The sequence below is a fragment of the Poecilia reticulata genome, chromosome 14 (genome assembly GCF_904066995.2).
Source record: "Poecilia reticulata chromosome 14, P_reticulata-male-v2, whole genome shotgun sequence".
In the NCBI taxonomy this organism is placed as follows: domain Eukaryota; kingdom Metazoa; phylum Chordata; class Actinopteri; order Cyprinodontiformes; family Poeciliidae; genus Poecilia; species Poecilia reticulata.
In genome coordinates, this window is record NC_088843.1 from 16,279,163 (window position 1) to 16,297,093 (window position 17,931).

Genomic DNA, 17,931 nt, shown 5'->3' on the forward strand with positions numbered 1-17,931 from the left:
TCCGTTTCCACTTTGCTCAGAAACGATTGCAAAACGTCAGGCTTGAGGATCAGACGGCAAAACTTGAGCGACAAACCAAACATATGGGGGGGGGGGGAGAAAAAAAAGCCACTTATTATTTAATTTAGGATGACTTAAAAAAAAGTTAAATGTTCTAGAGGTGGCAGTTTTCTTAGCTGCTGTTGGCTTTTTTTAAAAAAAAAAAAAAGAAAGAAAAAAAACAGCGTCTGCAAAGAGAGGGCCGGAAGAGCAGAAAGAGAGCGCCTGTGACTGTTAAACCTCTTCCTGTGGTTGCATCACGTGGCGGTGGAGGGTTCAAAAGGAGGGAGCTTCTTCTTCTTCTTCATCCACTCCTTGGACAGACAAGAAGACACCTGCGAGGCCGGAGGCTTGGGGGGAACCGTCGATTTGAGCGCAGACCAAAAAAGCTGACAAAAAAAATTAAATAGGAGAAAAGCAGGGTGAGGTAAAGTATGAGGGATGATGCTGTTTTTCCATTTATTAATTTAATCCTGATTAATGGAAGAAGTGTTTTTATCTGTCAACTGTGAGTTTTTTTTTTTTTTTACTTTCTTGCTTCGTAAGTGTTTTGTATTTTTTTTTATAAAAGATTCTGATTTGTCTTTTAACAAAGTTAATTTTGTTTTTTGTTTTTTACTAAAAGCATTTAAAGCGGAAACGGTTTGCTTTGATAAATTTGTACTTCACAGCTAAATGAATCCGCATAACCTCTGAAGTTAGTTTACTTTCAAGCCAATGAACTGATATTTGGAGTCTGTTTTAACCCACTTTAACTTCTGATCGTACGGACTTCCTCGGACAGAACAGCTTATTCATGCCTCACAAAATGGCTTCCTCGAGATAGCGCTTCCTCTGATGGTTTGCTTCTGATATTTGCTTTAAAACGGCTGTAAATCAGAAAAACGCCGGGCGGGGTTCCTTAGGCTGACGATTCATTTTTTTATTTTTTTAACCACCTTTTTCTCTGCAGTTTTGAGACCCTCTCAGCCTCATTTGCATTCGAACCAGCTATCTGTGGCGGTGGGCGACGCATGTGAACGTTTTAGAACAAATCAGGAAGTGAGCGCCTTCTGGTTTCGCACTGAAACAGTTGAGCCGTGAGGTTTCAGGCTGGCAGACTTCAGAGGTTGGGGGGAGGGAGGGAGGTCGGTTTGCAGCTGCGCGAGCGGCTACAGGTGCAGAAGAAGAAGAAGTGGAAGTGGACCGAAGACCGGAGAGGAGCGCTTGGATGTACAGTGCAGTCATCCATAAAGTAGAAAGCACTACTAAACTCCTCGCCAAAGTGTAGTGTTTCCTACTTTATGGATGAGTGTACTGTTGGCTTCAGGGAGAGCCCAGGGGCCCGGCGGCGTCACCCAGGAAGTCGGCGAAAGAAAAGAGGAAGCTGCTTCGTCTCGCGGGGCCACACGTTACCCAGAGTGTCGCGGCAAGTCGGTTCACATGGGCAGAGTGTGGCGCCGAGCGGAGCGAGCTCCTCTTTGTTGTCTCCGTTGTCACCTGTTTGGAAACAAAACGTGTGCATGGTGAATGATATGCAATCTGCACGCTGTGAAATAATAAAGATGAACTGAAAAATAAACCCTGTGTCACGTGTTTCTTATATTTTTCAAACACCACTAGTTTGCTTTAGTTTTTTTTTTTATTGTGAAAATATACATATTTTATTTCAGTAAAAAAAAAGATCCATATTGAAACAATTCACCACATTTTCAAGTCAAGAAGTCCTTAGTGTACTACAGTTTTAGGTAATAGTCCGTCAACGACACTGTTTGGACATGCAAAAAAAAAAAAAAGCAAAATAAAATCTGAAAAATTCTCAAAATATATACAGATAAACTTCCAGAAAGTGTAGTAAAAAGAATAATAATAATAATAATAATAGTTATAATAATATATAAAAAGGTTAATCTTACAGTGGTTCCAAACAATGAATGTAGATAAGGAGAGACAGAAAGATTTTCTGCGACGTATGAAAATAATGAAATTATAACGCGTATCCCACCGGTTCGTTACAGTATACACACACACACACACACACACACACACACACACACACACACACACACACACACACACACACACACACACACACACACACACACGCACACACGCACACACACACACACACACACACACAGCTTCGCTCCCGCTGAGGCGTCGACACGGTGAACATGTCTGCCTAAAACTGAAATGTGAGAGCAACGAAAAAAATAAGGCCGAACACGGGTAGAACATGCATGCGAACATCCTGTAAACAACATATTAAGACTAAACAAGGTCTTCATGTAAGGCTAGAAATGATCATCTGAGCTAAAAAGAAAAAAAGAAAAGAAAAAAAGAAATGTATCTACATGGGTTTCAGTCGGAGCCAGTCAGCAGAGGAGCCTCTCGTGTTGCTAGGCAGCAGACGCGAGGACCAGACTGGTGCGTTAAAGGCCGTTTAACACATTACAACTATCCGCTGTACATTTCGGCAACTTTTGGGAGCGTCTAACCCCTTGTTAAAACACAAAAGAAGAAGGAAAAAAAAACAAAAACGAAAAGCATTCAGTACTGCCTCTGGCTTGCATCTATCCCGGCTATTCAACGTCTAACGTGTCTTTGACGAACCACTTTATCAGTTTTTGCTCTTGGCATCGTCGTGCCCCCTTTACGAAACCAGGAAAAATTGAAACATTCACAGAGCGAACCCTAAAAAGAAGAAGAAAAAAAAAACAGTCTGGTGAATCATACTGCTGGGAAAATTCCGTCTCTCTCGTAAAAAAAAAAAAAAAAAAAAAAAAAGCGAAGCACCTAACGTTTTGGCATATTCTGCAGTTTTACCACAGCCAGAATGAACAGGTGCCTCAGCACCGAAAGGAACCCAGCGATGAAAAACCTGAGGAGCCGCCTGGCAGCCCAGCGCAGCAGAGACGGAGGGGAGAAAATCAGAGTGAGCGTCGCAGGTGGGGAACAGTAAAAAAAAATTAAAAATGGGGGCCTGCTCTGCACATCTGCACTCAAAATAAACACTTCGATGACAGCTTTAGCTTTAATAAAGCTGCAATGAGCCCTACATAAACAACACAACACGGTTCTAACGCTCTAACACGGCATTATGTATTGCTAAAGTCAAGCTAGTCAGTATTGCTAACCACACTGCATATGCTAATCATCGACATTTACGTTGAAACACTGCAAGCTGGAGGCGACGGTAGAAACTTATTGCGGAGTCTATCACAGTACAGCAACACCACAAGCCTTCAGTGCAAACGCTCTGCTTCAGTGCAGATCCAGGAAGTGATGCTCCTGCTAGCTAACATTTAAGAAAAAAATAAATAAATAAAATAAAGCATGCTACATTCAAATCAGAATGAACCGCTAACGTCTGACAGACGGCTCGCTGTCCCTCCAAATGATATTCTGTCCTGTGGAGGAGAGTTAAGCTGTAACAAACTAACGACAGTGTGGGTAATGTGTAAAAGTGAGATGCTAAGCAAATAGGATGACAGACGAGTCGGTGTGCATTGGAGGATCGAAGGTAGGAAGCGTCAGTAGTAGCTCTGGTTTCCTCCGCAGCTGTTACACTGACAGTAGAGAGAACTCGGTTTGTCTTTCTCTAGAAGTTTTTCTATTATCTTCTCTCAGCTCATTTAAAGAGCACTGGAGATTTTAGTGCTAACTGAATGCTAGTTTGTAGTAATAATCAACAGATGCATGATGTCTGGATGCTGCAGATCTGCCTATTTCTCTCTAACACACCCTAAACATTCAGGTCATCAGGATTTTGTGTGTGTGTGAGAGAGAGAAAGGCATTTCTGCTGTGGATTTCATTCATAGACACACAAGCAAATGTCCCCCTCTCTCTCTGTCTTTCTCTCTCTCTAAAAAATAAAAATAAAAAAGTATATTTTATTGCAGTGGCCTCACAATGAAAAGTTTTAAATTGAGTAAATACCAACTGGTTGTTTTTTTGTGTGTGACTGTCCCACCGTCACAAACGCATGCAGAGTCTGATGAGCTACCAGAAGCCCGGGCATCATAAGCATTTTGAGATTTTATTTAAAAATCGGGTGAGAACATACGGGCGACACAGAGGTAAAGTACTCAAATTAAAACTTGGATTTCCATATTTTCTTGTGTGCATGAGAGAATGTGCCACTGGAATAAAAGCTATTTTAAGACTTTTTATACCTGCAGGGCCTGAATATACGCCTACATCTGCACCTACGCTCACATAGACAGAATCTAGAGGATGATGATGAACCTAACTCCAACTGAAACTAAATAACTATTTAATCCTGTGGGCTTGGCCACATTGACCCAATAATCCCCATGTCGGCTACTAACACGTCGATTCTAGGGAAACGAATGAAACGGTGACATGCTTTCACATTCATTCAAGAGCCCTGCTGCCTATGACAGCTCTGAGCTCACCGGTTAGCTTCACGCGCAGTGCTAACAACTACAAATAAATACGATTTTGTACAAAGTAACATAGAGGGAGAACAGAGATAATATAACTCCACCCATTAGGATGGATAGTGCATTTTTAAAACAGCCGCAACAGAAAAAAAAAAAAAAGAGCAAACTTGCTGCTTCTTTCTGTCGGCTTCAGATAAATAAGGTGGCACCAGCAGACGAGCGCTAAAGCTAACGTCGACCCGGCTGTCTGGGTGACGTCTGGTCCTCTAATCGACACTTCTCCGCATTAAATAGGTCTAAATCAGTCTTGCGTGTTGGTACGTTATTGCTGCGTCGTTTAACTGCGACAAGTCTATGAAGCGCAAGAATTTAGAATAAATATCTGCGAAGTTTGCTCAGCTCGACATGCACGGGTACATGCTGCAATGTTTTCTCGCTGGTCTAAGGCAAAAGTTTAATTACTGACGGTTAACGCATCAGTTAGTTGCGAACAGCATTGATTACCACATGAGACGTAACAGTACAGGCGGAGAAAAGTGCTTTAAGCGTGATACCAGTGTTCCGAGTCTCATTCTCTCTTGCTGGATCCCAGCTTCTTGAACAGTTTCTTGCCTTTGGAGAAAAAGCCTTTCTTTTTCTTGGCCTGCACGGCCGACGCCGAGGGAGCCGGGGTGTCCGGAGGAGAAGAGCGGACCTCCGCCGCAGCAGGATCGGGAGCAGGGGTTGCGTCGGGGGTCGGACTCGCGGCGGCTTCCAGCTGCGGCTGCAGGTCTGACGACTCCTTCCTGTTCGGGATCGAAGGTTCGAAGGCTGGGGGACGCAAAGCTTCTTCTGGCGCGGAGGGGACCGAATCTCGCGGCTCTGAAGAGGAGGCGCAAGTGTCCTAGCAGGGATAAGGCCAAGCTTTAGATGATGAGGTGGATATTCTTACTGTTTGTACTGTACTTCTGGAGGGAGTACGGTTTAAAAGGATTACTGCAAAAGGAAAGGTTTTCACGTGTTTCAACAGGGCAGGGATAAACATCGATAGATACAGATGTAGAGAGAGACAGAAATAGATGGCAAGTAGCGAGGTAAATATAGATAGAGAAACAGATAAGGGAAAGATGAGAGAGATAATTGTAGAGATAGAGAGGGTGACACTTTATTTATCCCGGGGGGGTAAGATGCGTTGGTGGAGGATGTGAGGAACTACAGAGGAGGTGCCGACCAACTGAAGACACTTACGATCAAGTCTCAAAGTGTACAGATCGTTTTTGCTTCTGCAAGAGGCCATGCAAGACAGAGGAGATGCAACAGGCAAAAATCAGACAGAGACAGAAATAAAATAAAAAGTAATCATGCGCTTTCACAGCGTAAAAGGGAGACGGCAATTTTTCATACTACTGATTTGAAAAGACGGGCAATAAAAACGAAATCTTTACTAATGTACAGATGGACTGAGGTACCTGTAATTCTTTCCTGGGTTCTGGTGCCGGTTGGGCACTGATCGGTTCTAGAGGAGGAGGTTCTTCTGGGAAGGCTTGCAGGAAGTTGGAGGGCACCAAGCCTCTGTGTCCATTCAGCTCTCCCTGAAAGAGTCGAGGATTTGGATTCTCTCAGAAAGCCAGACTTCAGTCTTTTTTATGACAAGGTTGCGCGACGTCAGGGAACTATTCAACGGTGATTTTAACGATTCTAACTGCAAAGACAATATTAATTACCAATAACCAAAATATTTCTGAAGCTTTTACAAAATTCTCCATGAGCTGCAGCGTCTCTGACTGAAACGACGCGCACAGAAATGTTCCCATGACGACTGCAACCTGATGCTGTTTTTTGACCTCATACATGTAAATTTGTCTTTTCTGATTCGATAAAGTAACTCCACAGACCAACTATAACTATAAAATTGTCTTATTTATAAATATTACAGCTAGAGCGGAACTATTGCACATTTTCTTTTGCACAAATGCTTACACAATCCTCTTAGCTGTTGTACAACTTCCTTCCTTTGGCATTTTCTTTTTATGCCAAAGGGCTCTGGAGGAGCTAAAGTCGACAAGAGACGCCTCCCAAAGTTTGGAGTTTCCAAACTTACGTAGAAGAACCCGTCTTCGTCCATGTCACCAAACACGTGTATGATGTCTCCTGCGCTGAAAGTCAGCTCAGCCTGAACACAAGTTTGACACAGAGAGTTCGCCGTTACTGAATGTTTTAGACGCGTGCCGTGGGAAGCAGCTGCTCACGCTCAGGTCGAACCTCTATGTCGGTGTTGGGGGAGCTCTCTCGCGGATCGTAGTCAAAGATGGCGACCATCCTTCGAGCCCCGGAGGCTGGTTTCCCTGCTGCAGCTGCCGGAGCAGCGCTGTGGCTGGGATCTGTGGGCCACACGGTTCAATCAGAGCCGTTATCGAAGACAATCAGGCAAAATGTCTGTCAGCCCCGCAAACACACAGCTCTGTTTGTTCGCATTGGACTCTCAACGTCATCATGCTACGCTGAGGAAAATTCACTCCACTGCACAGTTCATAGCAGGAAGAAACAAGAAATTAGTAATCAGTGTTAGAATTTTCTGCTTCTACTGTGAAGTCAAATCAAACATTTGTCAGGCGATGAATATGGACACAAGCAGAAACGGTTGCAGGTTTAAGCATGCCACCTGAACTGGGAAATGAAAAGAAGAGATACGAAGAATTAGTTGACATTAAGAACCAGTTGGCCGTTCATCCGAGCCCGTCGTTGCAGGTTTGTGGAGGGCAGAGGTCATTGGGTGGGAGGTGCAGTAAACCCTGCTCAGGTCGCCAATCTTTACCAAGGTTTCTGCAGGTTTTACCAACTCAAATTTAAAACTTTTTAAGACCATTTTGAGAACTTTATGAAAAGTTAAGTGAAATTTCTGTTATCTTCTGTTGGCAGCAGCTTTGTAATTCTCGCATGGCCTACAACCTAAACTCCCCTAGGGCCGAGCTGCGTTGCACATAACGCACGTAGCATTGTCTGGGTTGGCAACAGAGTCGAGTCAGTGGCTTAAGTGAACTTCATCCAGCCAACTGCTGACATATTTACTCTTACCCATGATAGAAGCAAGGGACCTAGTTAGCTAGCAAGTGTTAGCAGACTTAGCAGAGACAGAATCCAGTGAGCAATGATGTCTTCACACAACTCAAACTTTTGTCTTTAACAAAAGAAAGTCTTGTTAGAAAAAAAACCTATATAGCAAATTTAACTTACATTAACTTACATACATTCATACATTCGTGATTAACTTACATTTTGTTTAATGAATACAAGACATTTCAAGGCCTTGATTTCATATTTATGAATTTAAAACGTTTTAAGGATACTTAAAAAGGTTTACATTTTGAGTTTGCCTTCTGCTTGGAGGCAAACTCCAAGCAGAAAACCCCCCAGGCTGGCATTCAAAACCTGCTACTAACGGCTTCTCCGTGCAGCCCTAGTTGATCGTCTTACTGCCGTTTGCAAAACATGCTTTGTATTTTCTGAATGTCACAAACAGGCAACCTATAACAAAAACAGGCAAATCTGAGCTTAGCGTTTTAAGCTGCTAAAGTAGTGACATTATACTAAGCAGAAAATGTGTAAAAAAAACAAAAAAAAACAAACAACCGCAGGTAAAGCATGCAGCGCACACGGAAACGCCGTCTCATCATGCAGGCACGCCGGGGCTGACGACAAACCTTGACTGGAGGAGTCTATGCTCTCCTCCCAGAGCGTCGCAGACTCCACTGGGGAGACATGAGGTGAGGGGGAGAAAACATAAGCAACACTACGCAGTCATTTTGAGGGACTGAGTGAGATTCAGTTTGAAGTCACACCAGCTTCACACAGAGAGTTACAGGACACAAGCAGCCAAATGCTTGGCTGAATGTTAGTGACTTCTCTTTGGTCACGTTAACTCGCACTCTGGTTCAGTCATGGATTGTTATGTGACAGACTGACAATAAAAGGTGCAAAAACTGCAAAGTGGGAGTAAAAGGATACTTAAGGATGGTTTTCATATTCTTTAACAAATATCTCAGATGCTCTGAGTGAATTTCACAGGATTTACAGCTGCAGGTCTTTGGGTTGTTTGCTCTTCTCAAGACATTTCCCTCCCACATTCTTCCTTCAAAGTAGCTCAAGTTCTCTCTGTTTGGATGGAGTGGAGGAAGCAGCAGGCCTCACCACGGATTCTCTATGGGATTTATGTCTGGACTTTGACTATGCCATTTTGTCCATCACTGCAGCCTTTAAAACACTGTTGACAGTTTATAAATCACTGAACGGTTTAGTACCCGAAACACACTGAAGATCTGCTGCTGTTGTAGCAACCATTCAGACCACTCAGGTCTTCTGGTTCTGCTCTGGATTGCCAGAACCAAACACAGGGAAGCAGCATTCAGCTTCTGTGCAGCACAAATCTGGAACAAACTTCTAGAAAACGGTAAGGCTGCTGAAACACTGAGTTCCTTTAAAACCCACCCGTTTAAGTTAGCTTTTGATTTATATTAACTAGATAATTGATCTATATATTCGATGTGTAGTTTCTGATTATCTTGATTAAGGAATTTGACAAATTAATGTTTATTATTGTATTGGTTGCTGCATGATGTAAAGGACTCTGAAGCGCCTTGCTGCTGACATGTTCTAATCTGAACAAATGAACTTGACTTGCTGCGCATAGAATAGCATCTCCACATCATGATGCTGCCACCTCCATGCTCATAGTGAGCAACCGCTTTGTGTCGGTCCGTCACATAAAATCCTGACAGACACAGAAGTTTGATTCAGATGTGACAGACAGCCAGAGCGTGTAGACGCGATGGAATCGTGTTGCGCTACGTTGTCTGTGTGAAGCTGGCCACAAAAGACATGAGAGTGGGTTGACACGAAGTTACTGGTGGAGATCAGACAGCACAAATATTTCAATCAGTGATAATGAAATTGATTTACAGCAGACTGAAATGTTCTGAGGGCTTATTGGTTAATCAGCAACACCATGTGACATCCTGTGTCAGTCAAATTACACGACTGAGAAAATAAATCAGCAACCAAAACAGTTGAACTCTAGGTGCTGAGTATAATAATATATGCCCTAAATGTTGGGAATGATGCTCGATTTTATGGCTGTTTTAGCCGTTTTTTACATTTTAAATCCCTTGCAGCGGCTGAGTGATAATCAGCAACTGAAGGAAATGAGACAAATGTGAAGAAGACAGAAAGAAGCAAACCAGAGAGAAGAAGAAAGGAGAGGTGGAAGCCGCAATCTGCAGCGAGACACACCTTTCTTGGATCGTCTCGGTTTCGGCGGTGGAACAGGGCGACGCGGAAGCTGTGCATATGTGCGAGTGCCTTAATGAAGTTTTAGAGGCCAGAAACAAATAAAAGAAATGAAATAATAAAAAAACAAACAAACAAAAAAACAGGAAACACACAGATGTTTTAAAAGAGCAGCCCAGACAAAAGCTGACGATGAAAAGCCAGCAGAGCCACGTAGACGGTGACAAGCAGCAGAACACAGCAGTGAGAACGAGTGGAAGTGAAAAGGTTTTTAAAAAAATCATCTGCAAGTACGGCTCTGGGTAGAAAGCAGGAAACAGAAGCAAAGTGTTAGCTTGATTTGTGCTGGTTTTCTTTCCACCATTCACCACAGACAAACACTGACTCATTTTACTCTTCACATGCCTGCAGAAAAAAACCCCTGTAGTAAAAAAAAAAAAAAAAAAAAAAAAAAAAAAAACACAAGTAGGGTTGGGATTTCATTCTCTGTAACAGAGAACATAGATTTTGTGTTCAGTTACTTCAGCTGATATTTTGAAGTCTCCTTGTGGCTCAGAGTGAGGCAGAAGGCCACACTACATGGAGCTTCGTTTTTCCTCCATCGTGAAAAATATGTGATTTTTATTTTCTTTTATGAATTCAAATTATTAAACCATAAGAGAATATTCCATTTGCTAAAATCTATTTTTAAAAAATAAATCAAAACATGGCGGCAAATTATTTTTTTCTTTCTTCTGAGCAGCCGTTTTCACTTACCACTTCAAACATGGAAAGCAGTGACTTTATGGAACATCAGTACAGTCGACACATTACAAAGCAGCAGTCATGAAGTGGGACTTGAGCACGTTGTCACATACCGATCTTCTCCATGGAGGCAGCCGTGGACAGGAAGCCCTGCTGCAGCAGCTGCTGCTGGGTCTCCTCGTCCTCCACCTGGATCTCAGACACCATGTTACACGGGACGTAGCCCAGACGGCCACCTGACTCCCCCCGGTAAAACCCGTCCGCGTCTTTCTCTCCGTAAACCTGGGATGAAGAGAGAGACAGAAGATCTGCTGCCACTTTCTACATCTGACTTTTTTTAAAGGCGGAGTATTGTATGTTTTACAGGTGCATAGTGTCATTATATAGCAAAATTAAGTAACTATGTTACCTTCTGTTGTTATAGAAATGCTAACTATGTCAAATATGACTTCAGAATTTGACGCCTTGAAATTGGGTATCTATCTCTTTAAGAAACTCTTGCTCTTTCTGAAACGCAGCATTCGAGAAGTCTTTACAAAGTTGCTCCTCTACTAACCCTTTAACAATGTTTTATCCGGCGACGCACTGAGAAGCAGCTCATATAATCAGAACAGCAGAAGTGCAGTTCGGACAGGTGTTTGCTAAATGCTGCTGGCTAGTCTGAAGGAGCAGGGAGGGGGAGCTCCTTCAGACTAGAAGCTTTGAAACTGCAGCTCAGAGGAGGTGCTGTGTATCAAAGGTGATGCTAGATCAACCCAGGTATCTTGCACAGCTGAATGGTTGCCACGGGAGATTAAAGTTTGAGGATGTTTGAGGATTTCTCAAACATGAACGAAAGAATCAGAGTAACACTTCAGGTATGTTTTTGATGAGGGAACGACATTATAACACAAAGTAAAGCTAAAAAAAAAGTCAATCTTACATAATACTGCCCCTTTAAAAGTTCAGGAGGGACTGAGGAACCTGCACACTTACTTTGATGATCTGTCCTTCGCTAAAGGGCAGCTCCTCCTCTGCGGCATCAGGATTGGGAGACATGGTGACGGGATCATATGGAAAAAGCGCCACAAAGATGCGCACGCCGCAGTCTCCTTTTATCTTTGGAGGTTCACCTGCAGGGACACGGTCATCAAGACATATTTCCTGAAACGGGCTAAATTAAGAATTACCGATATTAAAAATATGATCCACAACTAAAGTCAGCGTCACTTCTGTACCTCCCCCTCAGTCAAACATAGACATATCTGCCAATAACATGTTGTGTTCCACCCTCATTTGCTCTGACATATAAGCAGATGCTGTGATACTTGCACTCCTGATGGATTCTCCTGAGTCTAGGTTGGGTTATTTTAAACTCGTACTTCGGAAAACCCTGTGTGGTTTATAAAATGCAAATAATTTTGTGCAGGATCCATAATGCACCATACAAATATTTCAAAGCTTATATGAAATGTGGATCTAAGCAGATAAGACTATAAATATAAGGTAAAAATTCCTTCAGGGAAATTCACAGACTCGTATATTTCAATCATTTACAACTGACTGCTGAGTTGAATAAAGGAAGGTTTTTACACAAACATCAGCAGATTCAAGTGCAGTGTTGAAAACCCAAAGAGACATAAAAAGCAGGATAGCAGAGCAAAGAAGCTGCATTCATGTTAAGGATCTGCACAATTCAGCAGCAGCCCACTTTAAGGAGGCAAACCATAGCTTCTTCAGCGGGATATGTTGGAGTCAAACTGCTACTGTACTGACGCTGCAGAGCCAAAAGGTCTTCACATCAAGAATATTTCATAAAACACCTTCTGTAAATATGCACCACTGGTTTGAGGGTATATTTAAACTCAAAACTCAATTTTAAAAGTTTCTTTTCACATTTATAATTGATTACAAAAATGCACATTTGTACAAAAACAAGTAAAAGATTTACAAAATAATAATAATTAAAAAAAATTTAAAACTAGTGGTGAAACGCGATTGAAATTGTCAATCAAGCTAACCACAGGGACGGATTAATCCCTGTGAGAAATCCTACAGCTGGTAAAATCTCACGCCACTCCATTTTGGTTTAGATTTTGTGAAGAAGGAAGTTATGCTCGCGTCATCTTCAGAGGCTTTTAAGTCGTTCCCTTCAGTGGTTCTTGTTGCAGCGCCACCACAGGCGAGGAGGGGGAACAGGTATTTCACAGTGTTTGGGTCGTTTGAGACGGTGCAGTGTGAAAGCGAACTAGTCTACCGGATCATCAAGTGAGAAAACACCCTGTTTGTGTCAACATTTCAAATGCAATAAATTCTGTGCAATTAATTAATCAAAAATTTAAATCTTGACCTTAGAGTAAATGTGTAACGAATTAATACATAATGCATTATTGATGATATTCTAAGTTATTGAGATGCACATTAACATTGCTTAGCTTCACTGAGCGTTTGTGCACCTCCCCCACCGGCTAACCACGGCGCTGCTACGAGCCAACTTGGCCCAGCACTTGTCCTTAAAAAAGGTAATCAAGCTAAACCACTGATCCTAAGCTGTGTGAGCCTTTCGACAAACGTGCACTTGTTCCTGATCTGCAGCCGCTCATCGGAGCAAACAGTGTTTGACCCAAACCAAAAGTCAATTATTCACTGTGGCCTGCACTGTGAAATAAAAAACACATCTGCAGACGAGCACTTGTTGCTCAAGACGCCACAGATGATGCAAAAAAAGCTGCTTATTTTAGCAACGCTGAGTGTATCGAGTATAAAAATGAGTGCAAGACATCAGCGTGACGGTGAAAGAGAAATTCTGCAGAGCTTTAAGCTGAACTCGTCTCATTACTGAGGCAAGAATCACAAGCAGACTTACTTGCACACTTTCACATCCTTACTGATCTCTGAGCTACAAGGACAGAACTTCTCTCTGCTGGCTTCCTCTATCTGTACATGTGTGAAATAAACATGAACCAGAAAAAGGTCAGGTTTCAGACTGATTGAGCAGAGAGTGAAGGAAATGCGGTGGAGGGGAAAAAGAGTGGAGGGCAGAGGAGGGGTGTTGCACATCTCTAATACAGGCAGCTTCTTTGCTGGTTAATCGAGGTTACTATTTTAATGTCTGTCACTTCCTCCTGTCATGACAAGCCACTTTGGCTTAAGCTGGTTCTCAGCTTAGCAATCTCCACAGCACCTTCTTCTCCGTAACACCACCCTCCCTTCTCTCCCTTAATGCACAAGGTACTAATCCGACAACCTTCATGTGAGTGAGGGGGAGGCTTGCCAGCTGAAACCACTAGCATGTCAGGATCTCTCCATACACTTCCACCAAACCCAGGAAGGAGGGAGGAGCTGCCGACCTTTGTGCTGCCTGGCGTGCGAGCTCATTGGTCTAGAAGACAGCTCTGCCTGGACACCTCTGGATGGGCCCGCCACAGCTGGAGGGATCTGACCGGGCTCCTGTTCAAAACAGAAAAAAACAACAAATATAAGGAAGTAAAATTTAACACACAAACCTGCCTTTTGTTGCAAGTCAGCACTGGGAACAGGTTGGTTACTGGTACAGGGTTAGTACGCGTTTCTCACAGTAACATTCAAGCACTTTTCAAGCGTTTTCAAGGTCCGTTTTCAAAATTTTCCAGCACCGCACTTTGGAGATAAAAACGATAAAAATGAACCAAACAGACAGTTTCAATTCACTACTACATGATATCATTAACTATAGTTATAAAAATAACATTTTTATGTTTTTAAATTTCTTTCTCACACCTGACTGATTCGAGAAAACGATAATTTAACATAAAAATCCAACAATCCAATCCAATAATGTTATTTAACATATAAAAGAGAAGCCTACCTTTATTTCAATGATCAAAAAGCCATTGGGAATAATAAATATTCATGATACTGAAACAATGTGAACAAATCATGTTACCTTCCTGCTAATATTAAATGCTTAAACACATTATGCAAAGAAAGTTAAAACATCAATAAAGAAGAGATTAGTCTGATTTAACTTCAGACAGCGAGAATTTTTTTTTTTGTGCATTTTTCTTGTTTTTTAGGTGTATGAAATATCTGGTTTAAACTGTGAACAAAGTTTTCCATATTTAGACTTTAAAACAAAGTTTGCACTTTATTAGAAAACTGTGCAGTTTGAATACGAAGCACTTTCCAAACCACCTAGTTGAAATTCAAGTATTTCCAAAGATTTTAAGCACTAGCATACAAACTCTGTCGGTGACATGATGTGCAGAGCTTGTAATGACTTACAGCTAAGAATGAAAAACAACTTGACTTTAGGTGCTAAAGAAATTGAATAAATTAAAGAATCTTTTAGCAGAAAGACACACTAAAGCGAAGCATCTAAAGTAAATAATTTTTTTTTTAGGTAGTTTTTAGACAAAGCCTGGGTGTTAATATGCTGGAAAGTTGCACAACTTGAGAGCGATTCCACAACGCTGCTGGTAATGAAGCAGGCTTGTTTCTAGTGAGAGGAGGTGAGGTTATCCTCTGAGGATCTACACAGCCACAGGGAGAGACTAGGGCTGGGTCAACACAAGGACGACATCCACTGCAGTTACCGCTGCTTCGGCCTTCAGCCCTCTGCGGTGAGGCGGCTTGCCGTGCTCCGCCGGAGGCCCCTCGACCCACCACTCGGAGCTCATCTGCTCCAGCACCACCTCCCCGCGCCTGTACTCAGCGGGCTCTTCGTTGTCCGTGCCGTACTCCACGTCAATCTCCGTCCTGCGGCCGACCGGCGACCTCACAGTCCGCACCGTCTTGCTGACTGGGTAGGGTCTTGGCGGGGTAAGGCCATGGTCGGGGCTCTCCACGGCGGCGGTGGCGGCAGCCATCTGACTCCGGAGCATGGCCTCCCTTCTAAGGCGGTCCCCTAGCCCTTTGAGCAGCGCTCTCTCTTTGATAGTGGGGGTGAGTTTGGGCGGACAGCGGGCTGAGACTCGCCTGCTAGCGGGACTCGGATACAAGCTTTCGTCCTCGGGATAATTTACAGTGTCGACCGTGTCGGCGTAGCGCACCCTTTGCTGTGTCTTTGGCTTGACCTGCGAGGGTTCTTGTCGGACAGAAGGCTCTTTGGCAAGGGATCTGGGATCCCTGTTGAAGTGGTGGTGGTGGTGCGGGATGTGTGGGTCGGGGGGATGCGGGTAATGGAGATGCTCAGAGTCTCTAGGAAAGATGGACCCTGGCCGAGGCTTGCTGCGGTGGAGTAAAGGCTCTTCCTGACTGCTGTCCTCATCCGTCACCTCGGCGATGCTGAACAGCTGCTTGCACTGTGGGACCTGAGGAGGCAGCTTAAGGATCCGTTCCAGAACGTCCTCGTCGCTGTCCGGCGTCTCCAGTTTGCGTGACTGCGACGGTCGCAGTCAAACACGGGAGTGGTGAAGGTGTGGGGTCAAATAATTACCGTTATCCAAGAGAAAATTATTTATTTAAAGATGTTCAGGCATGCAAAGAGAAAAGAAAGAAGAGGAAAAACAATAAAAAGGGTTACAAACAGACACATACGCAACAGAAATTAAAACGTGAGCATGAAAGGGACCCATTATGCAAAATTCACATTTTGCACATTTTTATTTTTCCCTTTTGGTGTCAACATCTTCTGAAATCTGTTAAAAAGTTACAAATTTTTTGGATTCTGGAAAATGAGCTGTTTCAAAAACCTCCCAGTTGTTAAGTCACTTTCATAGCAATCCCAGCCGAGCTCAACCCGTTACCTAGCAACCCCAGCACGTTTGGTTAAGTGGTTTCACTTCTGTGTGCGCTGTTCAATGGCTGCTGGAAAAGACAAGTGTTTTGTTGTTGACTCTTTGTTGTTTGATCACTGAGTTGGGGGGGACGGGGACGGGCACGGGGACGTGGCCAGCAGTGGCTCACTTGGATTTAAAGTGACAGGCCTAAAAATAGACCAGGCTAAAGTCTCAGAATGATTTTGTCCAAACATTTTTTTTAACTTGTCTTAACCTTTTCAAGGAAGCATAAGAGGTCACCTTAAACAAAAAGAAGCACGCTTACACTCTACAAAAAAGACAGAAGTCGTAGAGTCTATGCAACAGAGGATACATTAGTAATGAATTTCTTTACCCTGTTGGCTCCCACTGCGTACCCCCTGGGCTGTGCTTCTCCCAGGTGGTCTGAGTAAAGCTCTTCCTCCTCCTCCTCCAGGATATCCGACAGATCCGAACGGCTGTTGTCCGCATGGTAGTCGCTGTGAGGCTCCATCAGGCCTCTGCTGTAACTCTGAAGGAAAACAGCAGCACCACAGCCAATCTAATGAGAATTATCTGTCGTGAATTCAGCTGCTTCATGAAAGATGTAACCATTTTACCTCTAATACTTTTATGTGACTTTGCTGTAGCTCTGGCTACATTTAAAGTATGTCTTTTTTTTTTACTAAATTTTGGGGGTAAAAACTGTTGAAAGTCATGAGCTCAGAGGTGTATAAATATATCTTTATGTAAAAAACAAATAATCAGAGCGTACCTGCTGCCTACTAGAGTAAGCCGGCTCCTGGTCTTGCCTCAAGAACTCCTCAATGGACACCAGCCGAGTGTTCTCCGGCTCCTCCTCCACCTCCGACTCGAGCGGCGAAGTGCAGGGTGGTCGCAGGACGTTAGTGCTCTGCGGGTTCAAGAGGTCAACGATCGGGGCCTTTGGTGGACTTGCGACGCGCTCTGGGGACCCAAGCTTGGCACAGGGGTCCTCGATGAACTCTGTGATGGATGGGAAAGGACGTATCGTCCCGGGGCTGTCGGTGTCTCTGCGCAGATCCAACGCCGCCACCATAATCTCCACTTGAGCAGGCGGAGGTGGCGTAGCTGCTGCTGCTGGCGACGGCTGAGGTGCTGCGTTGATGGGGGAGGCCACATTAACCTGAGCAGAAGAAATGCAACGTTTTATGATAACATCTGTTAATAAGGAGAGGCAATTTTAAGTTTCAGTGACTGCTCGTCAATCAGATGCTTCACACCAGTATTTCGCTCTAATTAGCATTTTATGTGCTTGATGTTCAGGGTTCCTACGCTTTTCCCACAGTAAAATTAAAGCGTGCAAGTTTTCAAAAACCTTTCCAGTGTCACGTTTTGGAGATAAAAGACAGTCTTAATTCACTATCGTTATTAGCAATGTCCTGTGATTGTATATACGTTCTACAGCAGGAAAGATTGAAACTAAAACATATCAAAATGTTTTGTTTGGAAACGTCGCTCTCACGCACACACTACACACCTGATCGATCTGAGAACAAAAACATAATCCCCCAATTTCAAAAGCGTGTAGCGCATAAAAATAAGCTAACCTTTATTTCAATGGTACAGATCAATAAGTCATTGAGCAATTAGGAAGCAATAAATATAAAAAAATATATTATATATTCGCTCAAGTTTCCTGGCATTTAGCAAATAGAAGTAATTTTGCTAATTCAACTGATAAAACAAAGAGAAGTTTATTGAAAAAGTCTTTTTTGTTATTTTTAAATGTTTGGTTTCAACTTTAAATAACACTTTCCAATTG

General features: G+C 43.1%; 1 protein-coding gene across 12 annotated transcripts in view; it reads right to left on the reverse strand.

Annotated features, from left to right (window-relative positions):
* Positions 1-1,641: 1,641 nt before the first annotated feature.
* tspoap1 (TSPO associated protein 1) overlaps positions 1,642-17,931 on the reverse strand; it is a 64,112-nt gene continuing 47,822 nt past the window's right edge. For 9 of the 12 annotated variants that reach the window (XM_081615615.1, XM_081615607.1, XM_081615614.1 and 6 more), the window contains 11 exons: positions 16,903-17,292; positions 16,504-16,659; positions 13,761-13,860; positions 11,407-11,543; positions 10,545-10,713; positions 9,691-9,759; positions 8,106-8,153; positions 6,667-6,785; positions 6,506-6,577; positions 5,874-5,996; positions 1,642-5,308 (listed from right to left, as the gene is read on the reverse strand). In XM_081615615.1, the coding sequence (XP_081471741.1) occupies positions 4,994-5,308; positions 5,874-5,996; positions 6,506-6,577; positions 6,667-6,785; positions 8,106-8,153; positions 9,691-9,759; positions 10,545-10,713; positions 11,407-11,543; positions 13,761-13,860; positions 16,504-16,659; positions 16,903-17,292 (1,698 nt within the window). In that variant the 3' untranslated portion in view covers positions 1,642-4,993. Of the gene's footprint in view, positions 5,309-5,652; positions 5,688-5,873; positions 5,997-6,505; positions 6,578-6,666; positions 6,786-8,105; positions 8,154-9,690; positions 9,760-10,544; positions 10,714-11,406; positions 11,544-13,760; positions 13,861-16,503; positions 16,660-16,902; positions 17,293-17,931 lie in introns of all 12 variants that reach the window. The other 3 variants (XM_081615611.1, XM_081615608.1, XM_081615610.1) reach the window with 3 other exon arrangements.